At 38.6% G+C, this 27,061-nt stretch overlaps 2 protein-coding genes across 5 annotated transcripts; one reads left to right on the top strand and one right to left on the bottom strand.

The window, feature by feature from the left end:
- Window positions 1-68: 68 nt before the first annotated feature.
- On the top strand, window positions 69-15,207 carry LOC310720704 (neutral alpha-glucosidase AB-like). 3 transcript variants are annotated; one of them, XM_083531581.1, is made up of 25 exons: window positions 69-180; window positions 2,021-2,122; window positions 2,222-2,330; window positions 3,145-3,272; window positions 3,355-3,534; window positions 3,810-3,875; window positions 4,191-4,239; window positions 4,673-4,751; window positions 4,839-4,935; window positions 5,028-5,202; window positions 5,295-5,448; window positions 5,793-6,028; window positions 6,168-6,294; window positions 7,120-7,199; window positions 7,370-7,510; window positions 8,581-8,677; window positions 8,797-8,898; window positions 9,612-9,855; window positions 10,209-10,273; window positions 10,362-10,438; window positions 10,977-11,051; window positions 11,566-11,679; window positions 11,854-11,966; window positions 13,233-13,333; window positions 14,051-15,207. In XM_083531581.1, exons 1-25 carry the CDS (start codon window positions 149-151, stop codon window positions 14,158-14,160), a joined length of 2,853 nt encoding a protein of 950 aa, XP_083387707.1. In that variant the 5' UTR covers window positions 69-148; the 3' UTR covers window positions 14,161-15,207. The 3 variants fall into 3 exon arrangements, with proteins under 3 accessions (XP_083387707.1, XP_083387709.1, XP_083387708.1); XM_083531582.1 differs by lacking the exon at window positions 69-180 and adding an exon at window positions 189-418; XM_083531583.1 differs by lacking the exon at window positions 3,810-3,875.
- Window positions 15,208-16,284: 1,077 nt separating this feature from the next.
- On the bottom strand, window positions 16,285-26,713 carry dqx1 (DEAQ box RNA-dependent ATPase 1). 2 transcript variants are annotated; one of them, XM_083531586.1, is made up of 12 exons: window positions 26,405-26,713; window positions 24,063-24,378; window positions 23,711-23,904; window positions 23,036-23,423; window positions 20,628-20,906; window positions 20,256-20,355; window positions 19,835-19,993; window positions 19,366-19,557; window positions 18,999-19,124; window positions 18,299-18,489; window positions 18,019-18,209; window positions 16,285-17,475 (listed from the first exon to the last, which is right to left on the bottom strand). In XM_083531586.1, the coding sequence occupies exons 2-12, from the start codon at window positions 24,339-24,341 to the stop codon at window positions 17,292-17,294; spliced, it is 2,283 nt and encodes a 760-aa protein (XP_083387712.1). In that variant the 5' UTR covers window positions 24,342-24,378; window positions 26,405-26,713; the 3' UTR covers window positions 16,285-17,291. The 2 variants fall into 2 exon arrangements, with proteins under 2 accessions (XP_083387712.1, XP_083387713.1); XM_083531587.1 differs by lacking the exon at window positions 26,405-26,713 and adding an exon at window positions 24,792-25,055 and having other exon boundaries at window positions 24,063-24,616.
- Window positions 26,714-27,061: the final 348 nt, after the last annotated feature.

The following is a 27,061-nucleotide window of genomic DNA, read 5'->3' as shown; positions in this document are numbered from 1 at the left end:
AATTTATATAAAAAAATCAAACCTTATACATTTAAAACGAGTTTTATTTCAACCACATTATGACCCTTAAAGAAAAGTTTTGAAAATATATATAAAGTCTAATTCTTGCTTGTTAAAAAAAAAATTTAATAATCTGGGGTCAAAGTTCATGGCTACAAATATGGCGCCTTCCACTGACAGGTACTGTCATTGTGAGCATTTTAGTAGGGTTATATTTATAATCTGTCAACAAGTAAAAAAATAATAATACTAAAATATACCGCTTTTATTATAATATATATATTAAAATCTCCTTAATTTCTTTCACGTGCTTTTAAAGTTAAGGTATAGCTTGTTTTGTTTCCGGTTGTTTAACAATAGACGTTGACATAACACTAGATGGTCAAGCGAGCTAGCTAGCTGTCTGCGCTAATGCTAAGTAAGACATCTGTAACATGATAATTTTTTTACTTAGTCTAAGGTCTAAGCAAACATGCTAATAAATAGTTGTAGTGTTGCTTCTGTCATCAATTGACATTTAAATGATTATGCAAATGATTCAATTGGGTATAGTATGTGCAGGTTTTCACTGTTGGTTATTGTTTTACTTCGTCATCATCATCATCAACATCTTTATTATGTATACTTTATATTGTGGTCTAATGGACTATCCTTTTTTTTTATTATTATTATCATGAGCCCAAAACCTTTTCAACTACTTCAAAAAAAACTAAATAAGGCCACTGATGTTGTGGCAAATTCGAGTCAGGAGTTTCTTCCATCATTAATTCCTCTCTAAAAGTTTTACTTGCTGTTGAACTGATGCTGAACTGTATGTTTGTGATGAGTTCAAACCACCAAGCTGCAATCAAAACAAGTTCAAAACAGTGCACACGCTCTACACTGATTGGTGGCTTACTGTGTGTTTAAGTTTATATCCACTTGAATAATAGTGAACGACTGATATTGCAAAATGTAATTGAGTAAAAAGTCAGATAGTTGTCTTTGAAATGTAGTGAAGTTAAAGTAAACCTCTCCCTGAATAGAAATACTTTAGAAAAGTATAGATATATGAAAAAGCTACTTAAATAGTAGCTGGATGGATGGATGGATGGATGGATGGATCTTGATTGTCATTGCATAGTACAGGTACACAGCAACAAAATGCAGTTTCGCATCTCCCAGAACTGCAAAAAGTAGCAATTGTGCAAATAGACAAGTGCAGATAAACATGTAGTATAGGTACAGCATGTTATGTATATATATTAACATATGTACAGTGAATATATATGAATGCTATAGCAGTGCAGAGATGTGTGGACATTATTGAAAAGTACAAGTAAATAGTTCTAAGGTTATGGCATTGGAAAAAATGTGCATCAAATGTCTCAGCAAATGACAAATTCAACCACGTATTGCCATATTCTGTCAATTTTGTGATTGTAATCACATCAAGCATGTAAGCACTTGACCATTGTACTCATTGTATATACAGGGTTTCTGTGGAGTTTAAAAAAGTCTGCAATCTTAAAAATTTGAGGCCTTAAAAAGTCTTACATTTAAGGTGTTCTATGTGTTAAATCATTTTAAACAGGTCTTGTCTTGTGTTTTTTTTTTTTACTTATGAAGAACTTTACTTGGCTTGAATAACAAATTAATTTGGAACTTGATTAAGGCCAGTTTTTAACAGTGTATTTGTGTGTTTTTGATGTTGTGATATTGGTCTTAATTTCATTCTTAATGGTCTTAAAAAGTCTTAAATTTTACTTGGTGACACCTCCAGAAACCCTGTTTTAATCCCCTTTTTGTGTACTGTTTATTGATTTATTAATATTATTCATATCATAGTATTAATTCATTATCATTATTCCTGACATCTATCATATATCATAGCCTTAGCAACCTGTACATGTGTAAATATTTTACACTGCTACCAATGCACATCTGGTTAGATGTATTTCGTTGCCTTGTACTGTAACACGTGCATAGGCAATAAAGTTGGTTCTAATCTAATCTAATCTTATTTTTTCACGTTGTACAGGATGGGACGAGCGCTACTAGTGCTACTGGTGCTGGTGCTGTTTAGTGCTGAGGCCGTCGATCGTGGCAACTTCAAGACATGTGAGCAGAGCGCATTCTGCAAGTGAGTGCGAAAAAAAGAAGTGTCAAAATGAAAACCTAAAAGTAAAAACATGTGATGTGGTACGTGTGTGTGTGTGTGTGTGTGTGTGTGTGTGTCTAGGCGTCAAAGGGAGCTGAAGCCTGGTCAGTCTCCCTACCGAGCTTTGCTAGATACCTTAGAGCTCAGCGATTCCAGAATTACCCTGCAGCTCATTAACGATAATAACAAGGTCAGTGCACTTATACGTTCCTTATACACCGTAATACCTATAATCTGTATGTGCTTTCACTTTATTAGCAACACCTGCACATTCTATAAATATCAATTCTAAATATAGCGCTCTCCGTGCAGCGCTCAGTTTCACGTGTCAAAGCAAATGGCACTAGGCGTCAGTTATTCGCCTCTAGAGGCCGCTCTTGTAATGACAGCGGACAGGAAAAACTATCGGTATGGATTTTTGCCGATAGTTCCAGCAATCAACCAACTCGTTTGTTTCCGGTTTAGAGTAAACCAACAGTGTACAATTATATAGAGGCACTGCACAGCAATTCTGGACTGAAACATGATATAGACAAATACAAACATGATTACAGCTAAATGACCAAGCATAGAAGACAAAACAGATTGGGCCATGACAGAATTAGATATAGTGCAGTGATTTTCCAGTTAGTTAAGAAGGTGGAAAAAATAAATTTGCAGGTGTATTACATAATATTGTATAAATTAGAGGAGGTAGAGGTTGAGGGGAGTTGGGTTTTGGAATTTTCTTCCCCATACCATTTTGCTTAAATTCTAAAGAGTGCTGTGTATGGAATAAAATTACAGGGTATGAGCCATTTGACTCCAAACATTTATGGTTTTGATTGTTCTGATATTTGAGCACGAATGACAGACCTGTTTTTAGAGTATTGCGTTGCTCTGCTGTAGGTGTATCTTTTAAAGTGGCCAGTAAGTTTGTACTATTATATCAGTTATATAGATTTTTTTTTATTGTAAAGAAGGTGGTGAATATAAACAGAAATAATTTTGGGGTGTGTGTGTAGGTGCGTTTGCTCTTGGAGCTGTACAGGCTGCAGGGCAACATGACACGGGTTAAAATCAACGAGCTGAAGCCACTCAGGCCTCGTTACGAGGTCCAGGACGTCCTCATCGCCGATCCTCCGACCAAACCGTGAGTAGAGTGAGGTGTGGCTGAAGATCCTAATGAACAGTGAACCGTTGTTGGACTTTCTGCTCTTTTTGTGTGGTTTTAGGATGACGGTGGTGACTCGGGACGAGAACGGCGTGGTGCTCTCTCTGGGTGTGGACGAACAGCGGCTGATCGTCAGCGCACGGCCCTTCCGCCTCGACATCGTAGAGGGTCCTCAGGTGCTGCTGTCCCTCAATTCCCGTGGCCTGCTGGCCTTCGAGCACCTGCGCCTGCGCAAAGACACGTGAGTTACCACCATAATCACACTCTATATCCACAATTTATTTTGCATAACTTTTGTCTGGGGGGGAGTCAAGTTTCAATGGTAATTCGACCCCAATTTGTTTCTTGCATTTTTCTTGTTATCCTCCTGATGAATTGATGGTATACAAAATATTTGCCTTATTATAAAGTTTCATCAACTTTCTCCACTTTTTTCTCCTTTTCTGTTATTTTTCCTTTATACCTTTCTTGGATTCTTTCTTTCTTTCTCTCTCTCTCTATTTTCTTTCTCTCCAGCATCTCTCATAAAATAACAAGCACATTCGGTAGCATGTGGGACTCGATCAAGAGCGCGTTCTCTAGGTAAAGTCTTTCCTGTGTCTTTTCTGATCGTGTTCTGATCATGTGCATCTCTGAAGATTTCTTTTTCAGTCTGGTTAACTTGTTCAATTTGTACCGTGCATTTAGATTTTATAGTTGAAAACCTCGTAGTTGTACATGGACAAATCAGACATTAAGAGGAACAATGGCATGCACATCCAGGGTGTAACTGGGGCCTGAATTATATGATGCTGTTTGTAATCACTGGTGTATAAATAGTATGAGTTTAATAATAAAAATATGAGCTTTTATTAAATTTTTTTTAATCATGGCATTCATTACAAGTGTGTGTTTCAGTAAACAAGACACAGATAGAGCTGGTGGATCAGAGAATGCAGGTGATAAGGTACAAAAATCTGTCTGTCTGTCTGTCCGTCTGTCTGTCTGTCCGTCTGTCTGTCTGTCCGTCTGTCTGTCTGTCTGTCTATCTATCCATCCAGCCATCCTTCCATCCATCCATCTATCCCTGACAGAAGAGAACTATCTATCTATCTATCTATCTATCTATCTATCTATCTATCTATCTATCTATCTATCTATCTATCTATCTATCTATCTATCTATCTATCTATCTATCTATCCATCCATCCATCCATCCATCCATCCATCCATCCATCCATCCATCCATCCATCCATCCATCCATCCATCCATCCATCCATCCATCCATCCATCCATCCATCCATCCATCCATCCATCCATCAATCCATCCATTTTTGTATCTGTCTGTCTGTATGTCAGTCTGTTAAATAGCTATCTATTAAATGTTTATTTATTTCAGGCTGAAGATGGAGAAGAGGAAGTGAAGCCTGGCATGTGGGAGGAAACATTTAAAACCCACACTGATTCAAAGCCTAATGGTACTCGCTCAGATGCGGTTACTACAAATACTAATTTATTATCTTACACATTAATGCAAACAAGCTCTTCATTTTCTGCTCGTTCAGGTCCAACATCCATTAGTCTAGACTTCTCATTTCCGGGTGTGGAACATGTTTACGGCATTCCCGAGCACGCAGACACTCTAAAACTGAAACCAACAGAGTAAGTGTTCGTCTGTCTTACACACTACAAGTATAGGAGAACGAAGCATCTTCAGGTTGATTAAATGTGTTCGCTCCTTCGTGTTCTCTCAGGGGGAGTGACCCATATCGGCTTTATAACCTGGACGTGTTCCAGTACGAGCTGCACAACCCCATGGCCTTGTATGGCTCCGTGCCTGTGCTCATATCCCACAATGCTCAGCGCACCATGGGTGTCTTCTGGCTGAATGCAGCCGAGACCTGGGTGGACATCAGCTCCAGCACATTGGTGAGACACCAGGGCTGTGTGTTTCTTAAAACTCATGCAGGACAGTAAATATAATGTGCAATTGAATACTGGTGTGTGTGTAAATGTTGCAGACTATGTTCGGTAAGATGGCGGACTTTGTCCCGGGTTCGAGTGAAGTCCCGCAGACGGACGTGCGCTGGATTTCTGAGAGTGGCATCATCGATGTTTTATTCATGCTTGGACCGACCCCAAGTGACGTTTTTATGCAATATGCCTCACTGACAGGTACTCAAACATACACACACACAGAAGAAATAGTAGCTGTGAGAGCAGGGGGAAAAACTTTCCTGCACACATCTATAATAAAAAAAAAAATTTTTTTTCAAACGTGTTTCCAGTTAACACCCAATTTGCATTCGAATCTGAACATGAATATGATTATTTGAAGAAATACAGATAGTGTAGATACATTACATAACATTAAAACAAAAAAAAAAACCCACATCCACAAACACACACAATATGCAAATTTCTAACAAATACACACACTGCCTGTGTGTATACTCTCGTATGTGTGTATGGAGCTGTTAGTAAAAACACACAGTAATCTCTGCTCCTTTCTGTTCTAGGCACTCAGGCCTTCCCTCCTCTGTCCACTCTTGGATACCATCAGTGTCGCTGGAACTACAACGATCAGGAAGATGTTAAAGCAGTCGATCAAGGCTTCGATGAGCACGACATCCCTTATGACTTCATCTGGTTGGACATTGAGCACACCGATGGCAAACGCTACTTCACCTGGGACCCACAAAAGTTTCCACAGCCCAAAGAAATGCTCCAAGGGCTCATGGAAAAGAGACGCAAGGTGTGTGGGCACGAGTTTGCCTTGGCATGCATTTCTGACATACATTTGGCAGTATATATAATCAACATTCATATTACATCGCCATTAGACCAATGAGATTTTAGAGAAGGATAATATATGAATAATGATGTTTCCTCAGATGGTCACAATCGTAGACCCTCACATCAAAGTGGACAGTGGTTACCAGATTTACAACGAAATACGCGCCAAGAACTTTTATGTCAAGAACAAAGACGGAGCAGATTATGAAGGCTGGTGCTGGCCAGGTTGGTTAGATCACTTTCATTTGTGTGGTCAATGGTTCTTCTCTTGAATAGAGCACAAACCAGGCTCTTCTCTTGGATGTTTCTTCACAATATAAAGAAGTGTCCTCTTGTACAGCTGTACTTTGTATAAATGCGAGACCATGTGATTTAGTTTTTTTCTTCTTTATGTATTTTTCTATTTTTTTAAAGTCAAGAAGTCAAGTCAAGAAGCTTTTATTGTCCTTTCAACCATATATAGCTGACGCAGTACACAGCGAAATGAGACAACGTTCCTTCAGAACCCTGGTGCTACATTTAACAACATAAAGCTATATAACAGAAAACACAGGGCTAAGGACTAGTGAATGTCCTCGCTACATAAAGTGCATCATTTGCAACCTGGTGCAAACAGTGCAAGACAGACAGTGCAAAGACGACACAAGACAGTGTCGGACAAATACACAAAACACAAAATAACGCCCCCAGTAAACCTGCTGTATATTTAACAGTGCAGTGTGTAGGAGAGAACTAAGTACAGGAGTGTACCTTGTAAATAACAAAATGTAAACAAAAAACAGTGCAAAACAGCAATAGTAATTGTTTTATGTCATTATTACATTTTAAAACGAGGCCTAATCTCACGTGTGTTATGTTTTGAGTTCTCATTTAAAAAAAATAATAATAATAATTGCCCGCCAAAAATTACACTTGGGACTCTTGCCGAATGCTACACTTTTCAAGCTAATTGATTTTTTATTTTTTTTATTTTACTTGATTTTATATTTTGTAGCAATGCTCATTTCAGGCTGTTGTGTGTTTTAATGGCTTTTTTTTTTTTTTATCCAGGAAGCGCTGGATATCCTGATTTCACCAACCCAGAGATGAGAGCCTGGTGGGCCAGCCAGTTTGCCTATGACAAATATGAGGTAAGAATGCCATATTCAATCTTTAAGGGTTAACATTAGCCTTGTATTCTGAGCTTGGTTCTGCTCCTCTTTCCTGAAAACTATATTATACCGCATGCTGCAGGAATATAATTATATGCAATGAAATGTGAATATCAGCCTTGAAAAAGGATTAATGTTTCACTGGCCAGGGTTCCATGGAGAACCTGTATACTTGGAACGATATGAACGAACCGTCCGTGTTTAATGGGCCGGAGGTGACCATGCACAAAGACATGCTGCTCGGCAGATGGGAGAACAGAGATGTGCACAACCTCTACGGGTTGTATGTGGTGAGAGAATTGCTTCTTCCTATTTATTTATATTAGGGTGAGTGATTGGAGCTTGAAAGTTCGAAATCCAAGAAGCATGTTGATTTTAAACAGATTACTGGGTGTGTTTAAAATGGTATCTTTTGGGTTATTGTTTAAAAGTCAGGGTTCAACCCTCTTCATTGCCAAAGCTGCTACTGTAGACCCTTTCTGCTCCAGGGCCACTGTATCATGGCTGACCCTGTTCTCTGACCCCAGTTTCCTAACAAGCTTGGATATGCGAAGAAAGATTTTTACTGTGCTATAATGTGTACATGACAAATAAATGTTCTTCTTTCTTGCACTTGCTCTAAAATGTGGGTTACAAAGAAAACACTACAACTCTACTGTGTACATTTTCAATGCGCTAGTGCAGTTAACCACTCAGCTAATATAGTTCATGCTAACTAGCAATTATTAGCAAGAGGTCAATAGTTTGCTAGTGTGCTGTTTTTATCTAAATTGATTACAAATCAACATTTGATAGTATTTTTTTTTCCTCAGAAGCTCTTCAGTACATATATAACTGCTGGATAGCTTCATACTATATTTTTTTTAGCTATCTATGCTAGCTGCACTGGGTACTATATTTACACCGCAAACTAAATTGAAGACTAAAGCTGATTTTAACCTCTATCATCCACTTTATAGCAGTATTTCTTTACTTAACCTGTTAAAAATTAGCACTTTATGGTTACATTAGATGTGAAAGTATACTGGTGGAGCAGTCTGAGGTAATTCTGAGGTAAATTCCCTAAGTGTGTGTGTGTGTGTGTGTGTGTGTGTGTGTGTGTGTGTGTGTGTGTGTGTGTGTGTGTGTGTGTGTGTTAAGACTTGATAATAATTTGTACATATTAAATACAACAATGCAGATTATTATATACTATACCATATGCAGTATAGACAGGATAAAATAAGCCATTTAGAGCACAGCAACGGTGCTTCATTAATCCTATAAGTTGTTATGAAGCAAAAAAGTCGTAAGCAATGTTGGCTAGAATGAGGTTTTATGACTCACTGGCTTTCTGTTTGCGGTGTTCTTTAACCTATAGCACATGGCGACCGCTGAAGGTTTGATCCGGCGCTCTGGGAGCACCGAGAGACCGTTTGTTCTCTCCAGAGCCTTTTTCGCAGGATCGCAGCGCTATGGTGAGTTTTGGCAGGTATATTTATAAAATTTTATTTTATTATTATTTTTTTTTTAATCTATGTATTTCAATTATTAATTTTTTCTATAACTTTTTTCTATTCTCTCTTATTCTTTACAGGGGCAGTATGGACAGGAGACAATGCAGCTGAATGGGGCCATCTGAAGATTTCCATCCCAATGTGTTTGAGTCTGGGATTAGTGGGCATTTCCTTTTGTGGAGGTAAAAAAATATAGAAGTCTACTCATCATGTATTTCCTTAACAGATAGCATGTTTATCAGTGCTACCAAATGTATCAGTGCTAGGAATCAGGTAAACTTTTGTAAAATGTCAAAGAACAACATATTAGTTTAGCACATTTTAATAATTCTAATACAAATAATGATAATAAATAGTGTATTACTGTTCTTTAGAGGTCGACTGATTCATCGGTTTTGCCGATTAATCAGCACAGACAGTTGATTGCTGGAACTATCGGCTATTTGCAAATATCCATAACGATAGTTTTTTCTCGAGGCGCATTACTGATACAACATGGAGTTTGTTTTTACACGTCAGACTTCGCGCTGTACGGGGAGCGCTATATTTAATATTTTCTATTTATAATTGATCAATTATATAATTATATTCTGTAATTTATATGTTAATATTTATTTCATTTAGCACATTTTAATGAATCAGTACTTTTTTTATTTTTTGTAATAAGGTTCAATATTATTTTTGTTGTGTTTTGTTTTATATCCAGTATCCATTTTAAAAACTATCGTTCGATTAATCAATTGAAGCAAGTACGATCCATCCTAGCTACTGGTATCTGTAAAATCCATCGGTCGATGTCTACTGTTCTTCATATGGATTAACATAATTCCAGTCTCCATACAGTATATTATGATTAGCCGTACATTAAATGACTTGCTCTTATCACTGTCTTTAGCTGACGTCGGTGGTTTCTTTAAACATCCGAGTGCTGAGTTGTTGGTGCGTTGGTACCAGGCCGGTGCGTATCAACCGTTCTTTCGTGGTCATGCCCACTTGGACACCCCACGGCGTGAACCCTGGCTCTTTGGGCCAGAAAACACAGCTCTGATCAGAGAAGCGATACGCCAAAGATACACCCTACTACCCTACTGGTACCAGCTCTTCTATCATGCTTATCAAACCGGACAGCCTGTCATGAGGTGGGTCTCTCTACTCTGAGTTGTTTCACTATTTAGCACATGGGCATGGCATTTTAAATGTTATTCTATAACACTAAACACTGCAGTATGACAATAATAATAGACTAATAGTGACCTAGTTATGGTTGGCATGCTATTCTGACACATAAGTACAGCTTTGGACATGGACAATATTTGCCCCACACTATTTGGGAAATCTTTATTGTTGGTACTCAGTACCACTAATGTTTTTTTTTTTTGGTATTTCTGTAGTATGGAATTTTATAGTCCTAATGTTTGATTGGAACACATATATATGTTCAACTTCATACATCTTTGTACGTTTTTCTCTGCATCGCTTCGGTCACACCCAGGCCTTTGTGGGTGGACTTTCCTGAGGAACAAGCCACATTTGCCATTGAGGATGAATATTTAATTGGTGAGTGAAAACAAACTGTACCAGATTTGAAACTTATGGTGATAGATTTGATCTTTTTATTAAAGACCTCACGTGTCATTTTTGACAGGTAAAGATCTGCTCGTCCATCCTGTTACTGACGAAGGTGCGAAGAGCATCACAGCTTACCTGCCTGGGAAAGGAGAGGTGCATGGAACTAATATGATAATCTAATTAAAATTCAACATTTTTATGCCTAAATTTAACCCTTGCTTCAGTGAATGATTTCACTTCTCACTTGGATACTGTAGATTTGTACTTTATAATTGCTACTTTAATTATATATATTATTATGCTCATATTAGGACATTTATTTACAATTTTCCTGTGTTGAACATCTTTTTAAAACACTTAGCACTTGTTTGACTTAATTTTTTGACTCGTGGGTCCTGTTATATGTCATCTTACAACCAACTAGAAGAGAATTATAAAAAGGATTGTAAATTGTATTTAGATGAATTAGAATATTTAGTTTATGATCAATTGACTTCGACCTCACAGCATGCATACAAAAACTTGTAGAAAGGATACAGAGCTAGATTAGTCAACAATGTGCCTATTTTTTCTATTTCTATTAGTGCCCCCATTACCAGCTGTTCATGTTTAATACCACTAATGATCCTGTATTTATACTTAATTATTTTAAGCATTTTTTATTTGTTTATTTATTTTTATTTTTTAACAGGTTTGGTACGATGTTCACACATTCCAAAAACACCCAGGGGCTCAGAATCTCCACATTCCAGTCACCATGAGCTCTGTAAGTAGAACAATGCAGTGCCTTTGTTAGTTTTTTTTACATAATACTTTTCAACATAATACTACACTAAGTTCAAAGGTTGACCGATAGTGGATTTTACCGATACAGATAGCTAGATTGAATCGTGATTTCCGATAACCAAATGATCAAATGATGATTTTTTAATTTTAATCATTTAAATTAGAATGATTAAATTGGTTACAAAACAAACAAATATAACACACCATGTAAAATGGTGCTGAACTTTATTACTGAAATAAATAAAAAGAACAGCACTGAATCATGAAAATGTGCTAAAGGAAATAAATATGTAATATTTATATAAATAAGTTTAATTATATAATTAATAAATAATAAATCTAATATACCGCTCTCCATGCAGCGTGCAGTCTCGAGTGTAAAAACAAACAGCGCGTTATATCAGTGACTCGCCTCTAGAGGCCGCTCTTGGAATGAATATGATTTTCTGATTGTGTGTCTTGTGTATACCGGAAACCTTTTAACTTTTCCCTAGATCCCTGTGTTCCAGCGTGGTGGTGCCATCATCTGCAGGAAGGACCGTATCAGGAGATCCTCCTCCTCGATGGAGAATGACCCCTACACCCTCTACGTGACACTGAGTGCTCAGGTAGGCTCACTGGAAGAGTGCTCTAATGTTAAATAAAAATAAATGTGACTCCAGAGATGCAGACTTGTAGCTTGCTGCATATGTGATTGATTGAAATATGAGGGTAAAAATGTAATCACTTCAGATATAACCAATGGAAGCAAAAAAAAAAGTTTTCTCTTGGTTTCTATCTAGGGTACTGCTGAAGGAGAGCTCTACATTGATGATTTCCACACCTTCAAATTTGAGCAAGAAAAGCAGTTTATCCACAGGCGACTGCATTTCGCTGATAATGTGCTTACATCCAGGTGTGTTTCTTTTTTGTCCGCATACGAATATAATGTCCTCCAAACTTTTAGATCGCTGTAATTTTTACGCTAAAATAAATTTGCAGATATTTTGAGATTACACAACATTACATAGATTTTAATTTTTTTTAATTTTTTTTTTTACCACAAACATTGGATATTACCGATACGATAGGTAGGTTGGATCGTGCTTGCTGATAAATGATTATTCAACCGATAGTTTTTAAAATGAATACTGAATTTAAAACAAACACTGTAAAATAATACTGAACTTTATTACAAAAAATAAATAAAAAGAAAACAGTACTGAATCATGAAAATGTGCTAAAGGGAATAATATATTATATATATATATATATATATATATATATATATATATATATATATATATAATATATAAGTTTAATTATATAATTAATAAACATGTGGCATCAGTGATTCTGATAGAGGCTGCTCTTGTAATGACAGCGGAGGCCGGAAAAACAATCAGTATGGATTTTTGACGATGGCGGCAGTTCAGCAATTAACTAACTCCCATTAGGGGTTGCCACAGTCCTTTTCTCCTTCCTTAGTGTTCAACTTCTCCTACAGCTCCTCATACGCCTTTTCCTTGGCTTTAGCCACATCTCTCTTTGCTGACCCATCTCCGTGTTCTCCTGCCTACTATTCTCATCACTCTGCCAATCCCAATTCTGTTTCACCAACCTTTTTCTCCTCATGCTCTCCAGCACCTCTTCACGACCACAGAGCCCCTGTCTGACCTCTTCCCTGAATCTCACACTGCAGTCTTCCTCCTTCAGTTTCCACCATCCTATTCTTCTTTCAGTCCTCACTCTCCTTCTCTTCTTCTTCGCCTCCAAAACCATCCTACAGACCACCATCCGATGCTGTCTAGCTACACTGTCCCCTGCTAACACCTTACAGTCTCCAATCTCCTTCAGGTTGCCTCTCCTACATAGAACATAGTCCACCTGTGTGCACCTTCCTCCACTTGTATACATCAATAGTTGTTAGTACTTCATTTTTCTTTTCTGTTTACGTTGTTGTAGTTTGAACTGTTGTATTGTTGTAGTTTTGTTCCTTCCATTTTGTTTGCTCTTTTGCTTGTCAGTGTTGGTGGGTTCCAATTCCAGTGTTGGAATTATGGACTGATCATTTTGTTGTTCTTTGAACTCTTCCATCCCATCTGGAGGGTTTCGTTTGCATAAGATCTTCTTTCTTTCTATCTTTCTTTCTCCCATTATGAGTTAATCTTTTGCTCCTCAGTAATCTGGCTCCAGACTCAAATTTCACCACAGCAGCATGGATCGAGAGGGTGATAATAATTGGAGCCAGTCCTCCATCTTCAGCCTCCCTGAAGACTGCAGGTGAGTGTGTTTAGGGGTTTAACCATTTTTTGTGTTGTTTTATGATCCTATCAAGAGCTTTGTTCAAAAATATGCCTTAGGAAATGCGGTCACATATTTTCCAATGTACAACATCTGGAAAATGAAGCGGGACACATTTTAATGGATTTACGCTTAACATTCATGGATAAGTAAAATACTGTTTTGGGAAATGTTGATGAAGAGTTAATAGCTATGTTAGATAATGTTAATAATATGATGGGCTTCCATGTGCAACAGCTGGTTAAGAGTTTGACAAGACTGACATTCAACATTAGAGTAAGTGATTACTAAAAGTCGACCGATAGTGGATAATGGATTTTACTGATACTGATCGTGAAGTCTCACGTATCAAAACAAACAGAACATAGCGTCAGTGATTCGCCTCTAGATGCCGCTGTCGTACTGTATAATGACAGCGGATGTTCTCAGCCACTCCACCTATAGACGTAGCCCGGAAAAACTATCAGTATGGATTTTTGCAGATAGCCAATAGTTCCAACAATCAACTATCGGTGCCGAATGATCAGCAAAAAAAAAAAAAGAAACGATGAATCGGTCGCCCTCTAGTGACTACATTTTACATAAGCATTAATTTCCAAAGACGCAATGACTGGCTTATTAATGTAAAAAATATATACATATATACAGCTAAAATCCAGCTTGTTAAAATGCACTACTGTCCATGATTTTTCCTAGATGGTGCCGAATCTGCTTTGGAGTTTGATTTCGATTCTGCTGCATCAGTGTTAACACTGCGAAAACCTGGCGTCAATGCAGGGACCGACTGGACTGTGACATTGCAATAACACACACTGGGACACACACAGGATACTAGGACATAAGCAAATTTATGCACACACAATCCTCTTACCAGAGGGAGCAACACTTTCCTTTTTGCAAGATTAGATTTTTTTTTTCCACGCACATGCCCTGAGAAAGAACGTGTCTAGAATGTTCAGGTTAGGGACAATTTTAGAGCGAAGATATAAGTAGGGAAGGATAAGAGAAATAGGACCATTAGAGAACACTAAGAAAAAAAATCTTAACATTTCTTTAAATATGTTTCCTGTTTATATTTAAATATGTTTCCCTGATGAGTCTGCAGATGATAGTTGATGGTAGGAATGTATTTTTTTTCCCCTTCAAGGGAATAAGATTTATTCAGGAATGTGAAAACTTTTGCACTGACATACTGTATACTTTATAATTCTAATATTCCACATGAAAGATTTTTGGGAAAATCCTAAATAGTCATAAAGCCATAAAGTATTTCACAATGTAGAGCATATTTACATGATTACCTGAATTTAGTACAGTTTTAAAGAAAGACGTTTTTCTTAATAGATTTCCACAATGACTAGAAAATCGGATTTCACCACCACATCACAGAACCACCAAACCACTGAGTATTCAATTTAATTTACTACATTTTTTTTATTTTTTTATTATTATTATAAATCGGATTTCTTTGATTCGCATTGTTTACACATTTCCTCAGTATTATATATGAGTGTTCAGAACTTTAGAAGAAACACAAACATCCATATGAGTGTCCGGGGAGGTGTTAATATTATATTTGAGCTGTATTAATTCAAAAATGATTATATCCCTGACCAAAGCATTCATTCCTTCATTCATCCGTTTATTCCAAGGCAATTGAATCTTAATGAAAATGCTATTAGATGTTTAGCTTTTGATAACCCTTACTCCTTCGTGGATCCATAACTCTGATGAAGGTTCCGGTAATGTTTGTTTGCTTAGGATAAAACAGGCCACTCTGGAAAATATTTTGTGTTGATCTCTGGTTCATGAACCACATGGATGGCTGAAATAAAGATAATGATTTAAAACTCTCAATGTGTGTTTCTGTCTTTCTCTGAAAAAAACCAAGACATCCTTTACCCAGTGTCTGAGCTGATGTTATAAGTGATGCCGCAGATGTAAAATCCCTTGTAATCTTGAGGCTTGTGTGAAAAAAAAACCAAAGACTTTGCCAGATCTCTGATCTCCCCTTCAGCCACTGATCACAACCTCGTGGTAACCACAGACTAGTAACTGCCCTTTTCCTCACATTTTAATAATGTGACAGGTTCTTGTCGGTTTCTGCTCTACCACATTATAAGGATTCGATTATTTTTATATATATTTGTACGTCACTGTGGATGTGCATCTGCTAAATGCTGTAAACTTAAATGTAAATGTGATATGTATTAGAAAACACAGTTTGTTAAGGGTACCAGTAATTCTTGGTGCGTCACAATGAAACAAGACTCATATACAGTGATTGTAGATATCAAATATATTGGTGAGCTAAAAACAGTAACAGTAGCCCAAAATGAACCTGTTCTGGTGGAGCATCAATGGTCTTATCAATGGGATACTAATAATAATGTAGTGCAAACTGCATACACACAAATCCAAATTTTCTCATAATAATTATCAACAATGATTTAACAAAGTAGGAAACAGCTATTTTTAGAAAAGGCCCACGGGCTACTCATGTGGTCCTTGCGGGCTACCTGGTGCCCCCTGGTCTAGAGTGATAGACAGCAGCGACTTTTAGCAAATTGATAGCAAGTGGGTGTTTAGAAAGCTTCTAAATAAAAAAAGGAAGAAATGAATTGATTTGAAGATTTTCGGTTAGTGTGTTCATAGTGAGTTTCTGTGCATATTCCTACCAACTCTCCGAAAAACAGGCCAGAAAGTGAATAGATGATGTTAACTCAACAAGTGTGTGTAAGTGTGTATAATGGACTAAAGTGTAATCCAGGGTGAATTTTCTGGATGCTGATTCCTGAAAATGGATAAATGCTCATTTGAACGGTTGTCTATCAGAGCTGCAATGATTGAGAGTAAACGTTACTTTCACTTTACATTAAAACAATAATAATGATGTTCTTTGCAAGATCAAAAGAATCCCATCGACTGTGAACAGCAGAAATGTGGTGTTTTTATTACATGTCCCAAAAAGTTTTATTTCTACATCTACTTCATGAGCAGGTTTGTGTACAAGATGCTGAGGAGAGAGAGAGAGAGAGTGAGAGAGAGAAACAGCTTGTCTATAGAGCACAGATTTAGTTGTGCTGTGTTCTTTGAGTGAATAAGTATTTACACCTATAATTTACACACTGAACCTCGATAAATTAACTAAAGTAGCCGTGGGTTTGTTCAGAAAAAGATAAAAACGAACTACAAAGAGTACTTAGTATGGAAAAAAAAAAACATCCTTCGGCAATAAAACGGAAGCATCGTCCAACAAAAGGGTTTGTGTAAACAACCCTGAGGAGAATCCAGAAAAGGATCTCGAGGCTCAGGTTATCCTGAATTATTATTCTAATTAAAATACTTTATACATCCATTTAAAGAGGACAGGGGAAAGACTTGCGTTTCATCTGTTCACAAAAAGACAATAGAGAGCAAAATATACAGTCTGGATTAAAACATTATAAGATCTGATGAAGCTGAAATTCTCGTCTCAATAAATGTAGTGTGTTTGTAAAATGTGTTCGAAGTTTAAACCATCCATTAGAAGATTTATAAATATTGTGATTTAGGTGTAGAAAGAGCTCAGGTCTTGACATCATGCTTATTATTGCTCGATGTGTTTCCAGTATTTGAATCTGTGCCGTTTTTCCTGCATAAACAGGATCCAGTAGACATCACATGAGCTTGTCTGGTCTAAGGCAAGCACGTCATAGCAAAAATAAAAGAAACTAACTGAAGTTGAATCTGTGCAGATTCTGTGCTGTGTAAAAGCTGAAATTGTGCATTTCTGATTCGTTATAGCTACAGCTGAATTCTGCTCAGCGCTTGCTTTTATGTGCTACACCAAACCCAAACCCGCTAAATCTATTTTATTTTTTTTTTTTACGTGTAAAATATTCGGCTCAGAAAATCCCGAAGTGCAACTTGAGGTTCTGGTGTACCCCTGAGTGTATCACTGCAGAACACACATCTCTGTACTGTGATGGTCTCGATGCTCTCCAGATCGCTCATGTTCAGCCTCGCCGTTCTCCTGCTCCTCTGGTGGGAAAACACTCTGTCTGATGTCCATTAATAGGTCTCTGCCTTCGCTGGGGGGAAGGTTCTCCAAATAGTACTGTGGGGCTAGTTCTACCAACCTGCAGGGAAAGAATTAAAGTTATAACAGATAGAGGTTGGTGGATTAATCAGTTTTGAGGATAATGGCAGAGATAGCTGTTGGAACTAAATCTATATTGATAGTTTTTCCGGCTTGCGGTTCGCTGTCATTACGAGAGCAGCCTCTAGAGGCAAATCACTGACACCACGTGTTTCTTTTTACATGTAAGTCTACTTGCTGCACGGAGAGGTCTATATTATACACTATGGGATGATCCGCAAAGGCTGTGAATACATGTAATTATTTTCATTTGTAATAAATGAGCAAAACATTTAAAAAAAACTTCTTTCACGTTGTCATTATGGGGTATTGTTTGAAACATTTATAAGAAAAAAATTTATTGAATCCATTTTGGAATAAGGCTATAACATAACAAAATGTTTGAAAATTAAATCACTGTGTACTTTTCGGATGCACTGTATATGTTGATGGTTGACCCTAAACTGTGCAGGACTGGAGGGATTCTCCAAGACCATCCTTGGGAACCTCTGCAGTAGACCCAAGCAGACCATTAAACCCTTACATGTGCGGATGAACTGCAGAGACGATGCAGATGCAGTTGTCATGAGAGATAGTGAAGTCGTGATAGAGGACCCAGCTGGGGGGGTTGGGCTGTGGCCGTCGGCTCAAGTAAGAGGAGAAGGGGTGTAGGTGAGCCACATGTCTGTGTGTCAACAGTAAGTAATTCCCTGAGCCATCCACATCATGGGCAACCTGAGGAAGGAGGAAGTTCAAGGCTCTATAACTAATAAACACGAGAGAACTTTAAAGCGCTTTAAAGCATTTTTAATGACCCATGTTACCTTAAGGAAGAACCCGGAGATGAGAGCCCGTTTTATATTAGTAGTATTGTCCTGGCAGCCAAAACCAGGCGGTGAAACAGGCAATTCAATTCGCTGCATCACCTCGAGTAGCTCCGCCCTTATAGCCACAGCCAATCGCAGTGAAGTGGCATTCAGGAAGTTAGTGTTACACCAGGCTTCGTCCTCGTTGTCTATTATGAAACACAAAAAAGCAAGCTGTTACACCAGTATAGCCCCAAGCTGTCCACAAATGCTGGGTTTGACTAGAGCACGTAACACGGAAAAACTAAAAAACTACCACTTGCATATGGAATTTCTATTTGGAAATTTGGGTGGTCCTAAATTAGCAAATGATATCATATCAACATATTTGCTCACAGCATAAGGCACCACTTTTAGCTAGTATTTTCTTTAAATAGGTTCACATACAGACGCATAACTTGTTTTATTTGAGATAAATCTGTATATAAATGCAGTTCACTGTACTGAGACCCATATCTATAATGATTGCCAGCTTTCTGACAGCCCAACAAACTTTCAAAAATGTGCTTATGCCTTGGAAGTTTAGACAAAGATTGTCAAATACCAAAATCCAACATCTAAAGGGCTCTCTTGGGCCCTCACTGGAAATCATCCCTGGTTATGATACTGTATAAAACTTTCACTAAAATGAACCTGTGGATGTTTTGCTATGACTCACGCTGTAGGTAGGCATTGTAGATGTTAATAAGGGTCAAATGGTCTCCATCTTGGTGCAAAAGTGTGCGTCTATGAGCTAACGCTGCTTCCTCTTTATTGGTTGGAGGTGTCGCAAAGCATGGTGGAGCTGTGAAAAGAAAAAAGTGGTTTGTTTACTCTGGTGGTATCCAGGAAACAAAGCAACAACGTGTGAAGAAGATTAAATTGTTCTTTAACTGAAATAAAACAATCAAAATAAGAAGTAAATGCCATTACATGTAATCCTGTTTAAGTACAGAAAACTGCTGAAAATATGGTTTAAATGTAACTTGTGTTGTGTGTATATATATGTATATGCATGCATTTAGTTGGAAAGACTTGCTCCTGACCTGTAAGCATCGCAGCGATGGTCAAAAGTTCACTGACGCAGTCAAACTCGCAGGCTGCGATAAGGGCTCTGGCCAGTGGTGGCTCCAGAGGAAGCTCGGACATGATGATGCCCACCTCCGACAGGTTGCCATCATCGTCTAGAGCAGCCAGGTAATCCAAGTCCTCAAGAGCCTGCATCAGTGCCTCTGGTGCTGCAGACACAATTATCATAGGCATTAATTACCTTACAAAATTCCCCCCAAAATAGATGCACTGATTTGTAAACAAAATCAAGATAGGTATCAAATGATCAGTTTCATAGATCCATATAGTTTTTAAGGCCTAAAATGTCGATTTTTTTATTTGAGACTTTTTTTTTTATACCCTGCAGAAAACCCTGGAAAGACTAAAAAGAATCTATATAGTAATTAGATCTATCAGTTATAACTATGAGTAACTGCCAGTCTAAAAAAGGTAAAGTGGTCTGACCTGGCCGATCCAGGAACTTGCACTGGCCCATGTCGGCGATGTCCAGTCTTTTGAGAAAGAGGACCAGGTGGCTCAGGTTAGCCTCGGCTACTCCGGGACACCGAGATTCAGGCATTTCCTTTTCATAAAGGGATTGGGGGTAGAGACGAAAACATACTCCTAAAAGAGAGAGTTAAGTGCACTCAGCTTGGTGGTTCACAAATCTCAGCCTCGTGTTAATACTGTTCTTTTTGCTCTACTGTACACAATGTAAATAAATTGTTCTGAGTTTAGTGCAGACAAGTGCCGCCCTTTTGATTTTTATATGATTCAATAATTTACCGCATCCCAGGTCTCAGTCTACCACTGGGCAAGGCAATAAAGAGTATAAGTTAATCATTACTAGACTTCTGGATGCGGTACTTCTATGAGAAAGCCTCACCTGGCAATGTGCTGTTCACCCTCTGAGAGCGGGCGTCAGCTTGGTGTTTGCTGATTGGCCGCTGGACTTGGGAGTCAGCTCGAATCTGGGGATTGTACACCTGGATGTTTTTGTTAAAAGAAAGCATGTTTGAAAAAAAAGAAATTCGAAGACGCCGTTATAAATGTATCCGGATTAGTGTTGATGCAGCCTTAATCTTAGTGTATATATAATCGTGTGTGAATATTATATGAACACTGTGTGTAAAAACATTTACAGTATACTATTGCTTGGATAGAAAACAGAAAATATGAATTGACTAACATATAAAAATGTAGTGAATAATAAAATGGCTTTGAAATCCATCAAAGACTCCTATGAATAAACACGTACCGTTTTGAGTTCCAATCCTGTATCGATGACGTAACGAATGCAGGGCAAAGAGAACGAGGCTTCTCCCAGAGCGTCTGAAAGGATGACCCTGCGTTTTAAACACGGTCCAGCCTTGTTGTCTTCTTTTGTTTCAGCCTGGCTGTCATCTCCGTCTGGCGTGTAAACGTACAGAGCGGCTGCATCGAGGCTCAGGTGGAGCGGCAGAACCTGCAGCGCGCCCAGCTGTGGGCTCAGAGCTACACACTCCTTCTCCAACAGAGCCGAACAATCACTGATGTCCTGCAGATGTTGGGGGAAAAAAATTAAGAAATAAAGATGTCGGCAGATATTTTAATTTCACATACACAATTTGCTGTATAGAAATCAAGTAATGAGGACTGAATGCATATGAATGGCACATCTGTTAGGATAACTGATTCAAAATCCTTTAGGATATACCGTATCCCTAATCTAAAATATAAACGTGAGTGTTTGCTTTCAAATGTATGTGTCCTCAAAACGTGAATTCATCTTTAATTCAGCAAGATTAAGCTGGAAGTCTATACAGCAACTCACAGCAAGGCATTGCTGAAATGAAAGCTAGGATAAGGAAAAGGGCTGTGCTGTAAAAAAAATATTGACAAAAGGTGTAGCTATATGAGTGCATGTGTATGAGTGTGCCAGTCACATGAACAGATGCTTTAATGATTTCTTGGGCATGAGCATGTTGATATTCCTCTGGGAAAAGCAGGTGATCTAGAAATACACCAACACCCATTTATGAATACAGAGAAACTCGAGCAAACGTAAGTGATCTAAGTGTCCAACACCTGATCTATTCGGCAGATACAATGCTGCTGAAAGAGAAAAAGTGTACTTGACTGAAGGAGAGACTAAATAAGTGATTAAATAAGTAATAACAAGAATGAGGAATTGACCCAAAAATGTCATAAGATCAGGTAAGATAAAAAACAAACACATTTGGTATCTTGATACAAAAAGTAAATACACCCCTCACATTTCATTCTTCATTTTATAAGGACAATACTATAGAAATAAAACTTGGATATATTTTAAAGTACTAAATGTGCATCTTATGTAGCAGTACAGATTTACTGTCGTCTAAAAATAACTCGACATACAGCCATTGTCTAAATAGCTGGCAACAAAAGTGAGTACACCCTAATTGATAACAGCTGCATGTCGCATGCAAAGCCACATGTCCTATTCATCATGTTCATGTTTTTGTCTGCATGAAAGCACCATACAAATTTGTGTCTCTTGTATTAAAGCAGTTTGGTGCTTTGAGTACAATTCTCTCATACTGACCACTGGATGTTTATCATGGTTTATTAACATCGTGCAATGTGTCTAACATCCAGCAGCTCTATGTCATTATGGTGGAGTGGAAGAGGATCCCAGCAACAACCTATGCAGCTCTGGTGAATTCCATACCCAGGAGGATTTAGGCAGTGCGAGATAGAGGTCGGTCCTGTTCACTTAGGGTGTACTCACTTTTTGGTGCCAGCTATGTTGACAATAATGGCTGTATGTTGAGTTTTTTTCAGAGGACAGTAAATCTGTACTGCTTTGGATAGGCAGAGAGATGAGAAAAGTAGGCAGGAGTGCAAGGTGATGTGACTGCAGGTGAAGCGGGATGTCTCTAAAGCAAAGGAAAAGGCATATGTATGAGCTGTATGAGAAGTTGGACACTAAGAAAGGAGAAAAGGATTTGTAGCGAATGGCAAAGCAGAGGGACTGAGCTGGGAAGGATGTGCTACAAGGTTTCACAAATAAACATGCATTTGCATAAAGCATCCATGCCCATGTTGATTTGAGTAGTTGAATAGTTTTTTTTTATGATTTACCTGTGGAAATTATGAATACTGTGCTCGTTAAATTCCTTTACTGTTCATTTGATTCTTTGTCAAAGCCATTTGTCAAAGCATACAAAGAACATAAAAGTGTACGTAATTCAAGCCACTAAAACAGATACATTTCAGAACACACAAGAAGGAGGAAGTCCATTCACTCACACTAACACATAGCGCTCTGGCTCAATAGCAATGTTAAGATTATCACGAGAGAGATCTGATCTCATAGAATTTTTTATTTACAACAGTCTTTAGAGCTTATACAAAATGTGCAAACAACAAAGAACATCAAGTGAAGAAGCAGGCTGGAAGTGCTTAGATAATGACAGAGGTTTTATCAGTATATATCAGTATAATGGACTGATCTGACCGTCCAGAAAAGCTGTACTAATTCGAATAAGCACTCTTTACAAAGATAGTAAGCGAGAAAAAAGCAATCAGGACACACGATACACTGAAAACCATGGCAGATGCGATACAATAGCGAATGATTTACAGTGAAGACCTTTCTTCTGAACTAAGCAATTGATAAATGTGTACATGTCAATTTATTACCTGTGCACTGGGCAGGAAGACAAGTATATCTCCTTCCTCTCCTCGTCGGTGGAGATCCAGGACCATGTGGCATGCAGCAGTGGCCGGCTCTCTGCCAGCTGGTTGGTCTCTGTACAGCGTTTCTGCAGCAGCCCGGCCTGGTGCAGGGGGGGCTTTGAGGTGAGGCACTTCCTCGCCCAGGAAATCAGCTATGGTATTAGCCACTGGAGGAGTTGCGAGAACCACCACGCGGAGCTCTGTACGCTGCCGGCACACATCACGCAGCAGACCCAGGAGCACGTCACTGGCCACGGTGCGTTCCTGAGCCTCGTCCAACACCAGAACGCCATAGCGCCTCAGCAGAGGGTCCGACATCATCTCCTCCAGAAGCAGTGTGTCCGTGACAAAACTGGGGGTCGAAAAAGTTACCATAAAAGAGAAAAAATATATTTGTGAACAAAATCAAAAGTAATAAAAAGGAAATATCAATGTGTTCATTTCAATAGAATTCAACAAACATGCAGAAGCAGCTTATGAGTGTATGTACATGTAACCATGTTTATTTGCATATTAATACTTAGTTTAATTAGGATACACCCACAATTAACCAAATATGGTATGTGCATTGTACAAAGGCATGTAAAAAGTAGGGATGTGTGTGTTGTGTATGCTGCGTATTTAGGGGTCCTAGCCTACCGTAGTAAAGTGTCTGGTGTGCAGCCGTCATCGTGAGGGATCCTGTAACCAACTTCAAGCCCCAGACTCAGGTCCATCTCATCCGCGACACGAATGGCTAAGCTGCAAGCTGCTTCTGAGTATGGCTGACAGCAACAAACTAGGCCCTGTGTAAACTGCAGAGAGAGAGCGTACTCCACACACCACTGGGGCACCTACACACACACACACACACACACACACTCGTGTATGAGGGTTAAAGTTTAAAAAAAAGGTCACAGTCGAAATGTTTTCTAGTGCTATTACTGTAATTACTGTAAATATTTATTAATAACCTAACAAGTTTGGTCAAGAGAAGTTCAGAGCTTCTTACTTGTGTGCTCTTGCCCAGGCCGGCCTCTCCACTCAACACCACCATGCTATGAGTCTCCAGAAGCTCAAGCAAATTATACTTCAGTCCCCAGATGGGCAGAGTCCGTCGTTCCTCCAGCAGCGCGTAATAACGCGAAGAGAAGGGCAAACTATCGTAAGGGTTCACTTCCAGGTCACCCAGCTCACCGTCCTCGCCCTCATTCCCATCCTCCAGCTCCCCAGACAGCAGTGAGGACACGGAGAGGTTGTCAAGTGCTGGGACGGTTGCGGTGGACGACATTGCAACGGAAAAATAAAGGAACTCAGGAAGTGATTACCTGTGGTGCGGAAGAAATTTATGATTTATGACATTTTCCGGTCAAGCTACAGTTCTCTGAGCTAATAGTTTCTTATTCACCAAGTTTTACAAAGCTTCGATTTACTGACTGCATTTGCAACAACACAAATTTTGATTTACAGACAAAACATTATGACCACCTAATACTTAATGCTGATCAGTCTGTGGCTAAGCAGCCCTATATGCAACAAACTGCGATGCACTGTGTATTCTGACACCTTTATATCAGAACCAGCATTAAGTTCTTAAGCAATTTGAGCTACAGAAGCTCGTCTGTTGGATCGGACCACATGATCCAGCCTACGCTCCTCACTACATCAATGAGCCTCGGCTGCTCGTGACCCTGTCGCCGGTTCACCACTGTTCCTTCCTTGGAACACTTTTGATAGATACTGATTACTGCAGACCAGGAACATCTCACAAGAGCTGCAGTCGTCTAGCCGTCTAACTCTTTCAAATCCTTACGCTTGCCCATTTTTCCTGTTTCTAACACGTCAACTTTGAGGAGAAAATGTTCACTTGCTGCCTAATATATCTCACAGACTACTATGAATGAATGAATGTCATGATGAAGTGATAGGAGTTTTTAAAACAGATTTTTTTATCATTTACTCATTCATCTTTATTAATTGCTTTATCTTGGGTAGCGGCTGAATCCTGCCACAGGAACACTAGATTTGAGATGGGAATATAATAAATGGGACACCTATCTATAAGCAACAAACCAATAATACACACTTTCATATCTACAGGCAATTTGAAGTCAGCTACTGGAATATTTTGAGGATGTGGAAGAACCCAGAGAGTTCCTCATCTTTATAATCACTAAATCTTCTGTTTGTATTTATCTAATTTCAATATAAGAAAGATCTATCCCTTTGTTTTTGATAAAATAAAGACTCGTTGTTTGTTGTGGTTTCAGAAAAGACTCAAACCCCTCACCTTGCGTCACGTTCCGCTCGTGACCGCCACTGTTTTTGCTCTTGCAACACCTAAACTAGAAAAATCTGCAGTGCACTAATACTGTTGTATGAACCTGCAGCTGTCTCCTGCAGCTGTGCCACTCTGCTATTCGGCACATGATAGGAATGTCGGCTCCAGTATTCCTTGTGGTTACTTGTGCGAGTGTACTTCACTCGTTCTTACTCTCCCTACCCCAGGTTTTGCATGCACATACAAATACAGCACACTCTCCCTATCACAAGAAGAACCATCGGATCAGCACGTCCGTGCAAACACAACACCGTCACCATCTTACTGTTAACTGGTCCTGTTATTGCAATGCATAATACACTTCAAAGGAAAACAGAGGAACATTGATTTATTACAGGTTTTGTCTGATATGACTTAGAATTAAAAACAAGTCCAAGATCTGTCTGGGGTCTGATCTGTATATGGGATAACAAATGCAAAACGATGCAAAGATTAACTTTTAAGCAAAGATTAATAAATGAATACAGGAATTTTCAGGCTGAAAACCTGACCTGAGGAAGTCACTTATGCAAAACACTGACTGCACGACCCATATAAATCTCGCCTCATGGGACTAGTCAAGTTAAAAGCATGGCTAAAATGGGCCCTAATGCACTACACTGGTTTAGAGATTATTATTTAAGGTTATATGCCACACACGACGTTATAATGAATTATAAAAAGGTTTTATAACGTTTGAGCCACAAATAATAGACTCCATATACTGTAGGAAAAGCCACCTGGTTTTTTAAATAAGCAAACCCAAAATAGTGACACGGAATAGCAACCGAAACGTTGATGTTTGACTCTATAAATAATTCGTATCTTTATATATTTATTTTTAAGAATATATCTGATAAAAATCCCTTCAAGGAAAGTAGGTCCAGTGTTCAAGGCGGCAGCAGAAGCAGCAGCAGCCTACGTGTCAGCATACGAGTGTCACGAGAACAGCGTTCAAAAGCACAATGACACTGCATTCGAAGGATATTTTATATTTATAAAAACTAAAAATACCACAAATAATGTCACGTTACCTGAAACACATTTTGGAAACCCAAAAACAACCCAAATCTCGTCTCCGGCACTCCTGCCTTCCTGCCCTCCTCCTGTCCTGTGTTGTTATTGCTCTGTCATTATTAATGTAACACAATATCGGAAATACACGGCGTTACAAACAGATACACTTCAACAACTGTAACTAAATACGCATTATGTCCTTAATTCGACGTGAAGCTGTAAAGTCTGTTTTCTTGTTATTTCTGCGTGTTGACGTTGATCCTCCGTCACCCTGCGTTACAGAAACACCGCCATCTTTGCTTCCGCTCACCGTGTACAGGTGGAGGCGGGGCTTAACAGCGAGGGGGCGTGGCTAGTGTCCAATCACGTTTATCAGGTTAAATTTTTTATATGATACACACTCCTGAGCAAAAACAAACCTAAAATACATAACATCATTAAAAGCCAGTTGTGTGAAGTATTTAAGTCAAAATACTTCGTTATTGTACTAAAAGTAATTTTTGGCTGCTTTCGAGTTTCAAATAAATGAGCAACTTTTACTCTCTACTTAACTGCATTTATGATTCAGTATATGTATTTTTGACTCCACTATATTTTAATAGACAATAAGCGATATCAATTACATTATGCACCTCTGTTGAAGATGTCATTAAGGCTCAACACTCCCCTTCCTG

This window comes from Silurus aristotelis, assembly GCF_946808225.1.
Source record: "Silurus aristotelis genome assembly, chromosome: 26".
NCBI classification, from domain to species: Eukaryota; Metazoa; Chordata; class Actinopteri; order Siluriformes; family Siluridae; genus Silurus; species Silurus aristotelis.
The sequence above is the reverse complement of the archived record's forward strand: the minus strand, read 5'-3'. Positions and strand labels throughout refer to the sequence as shown.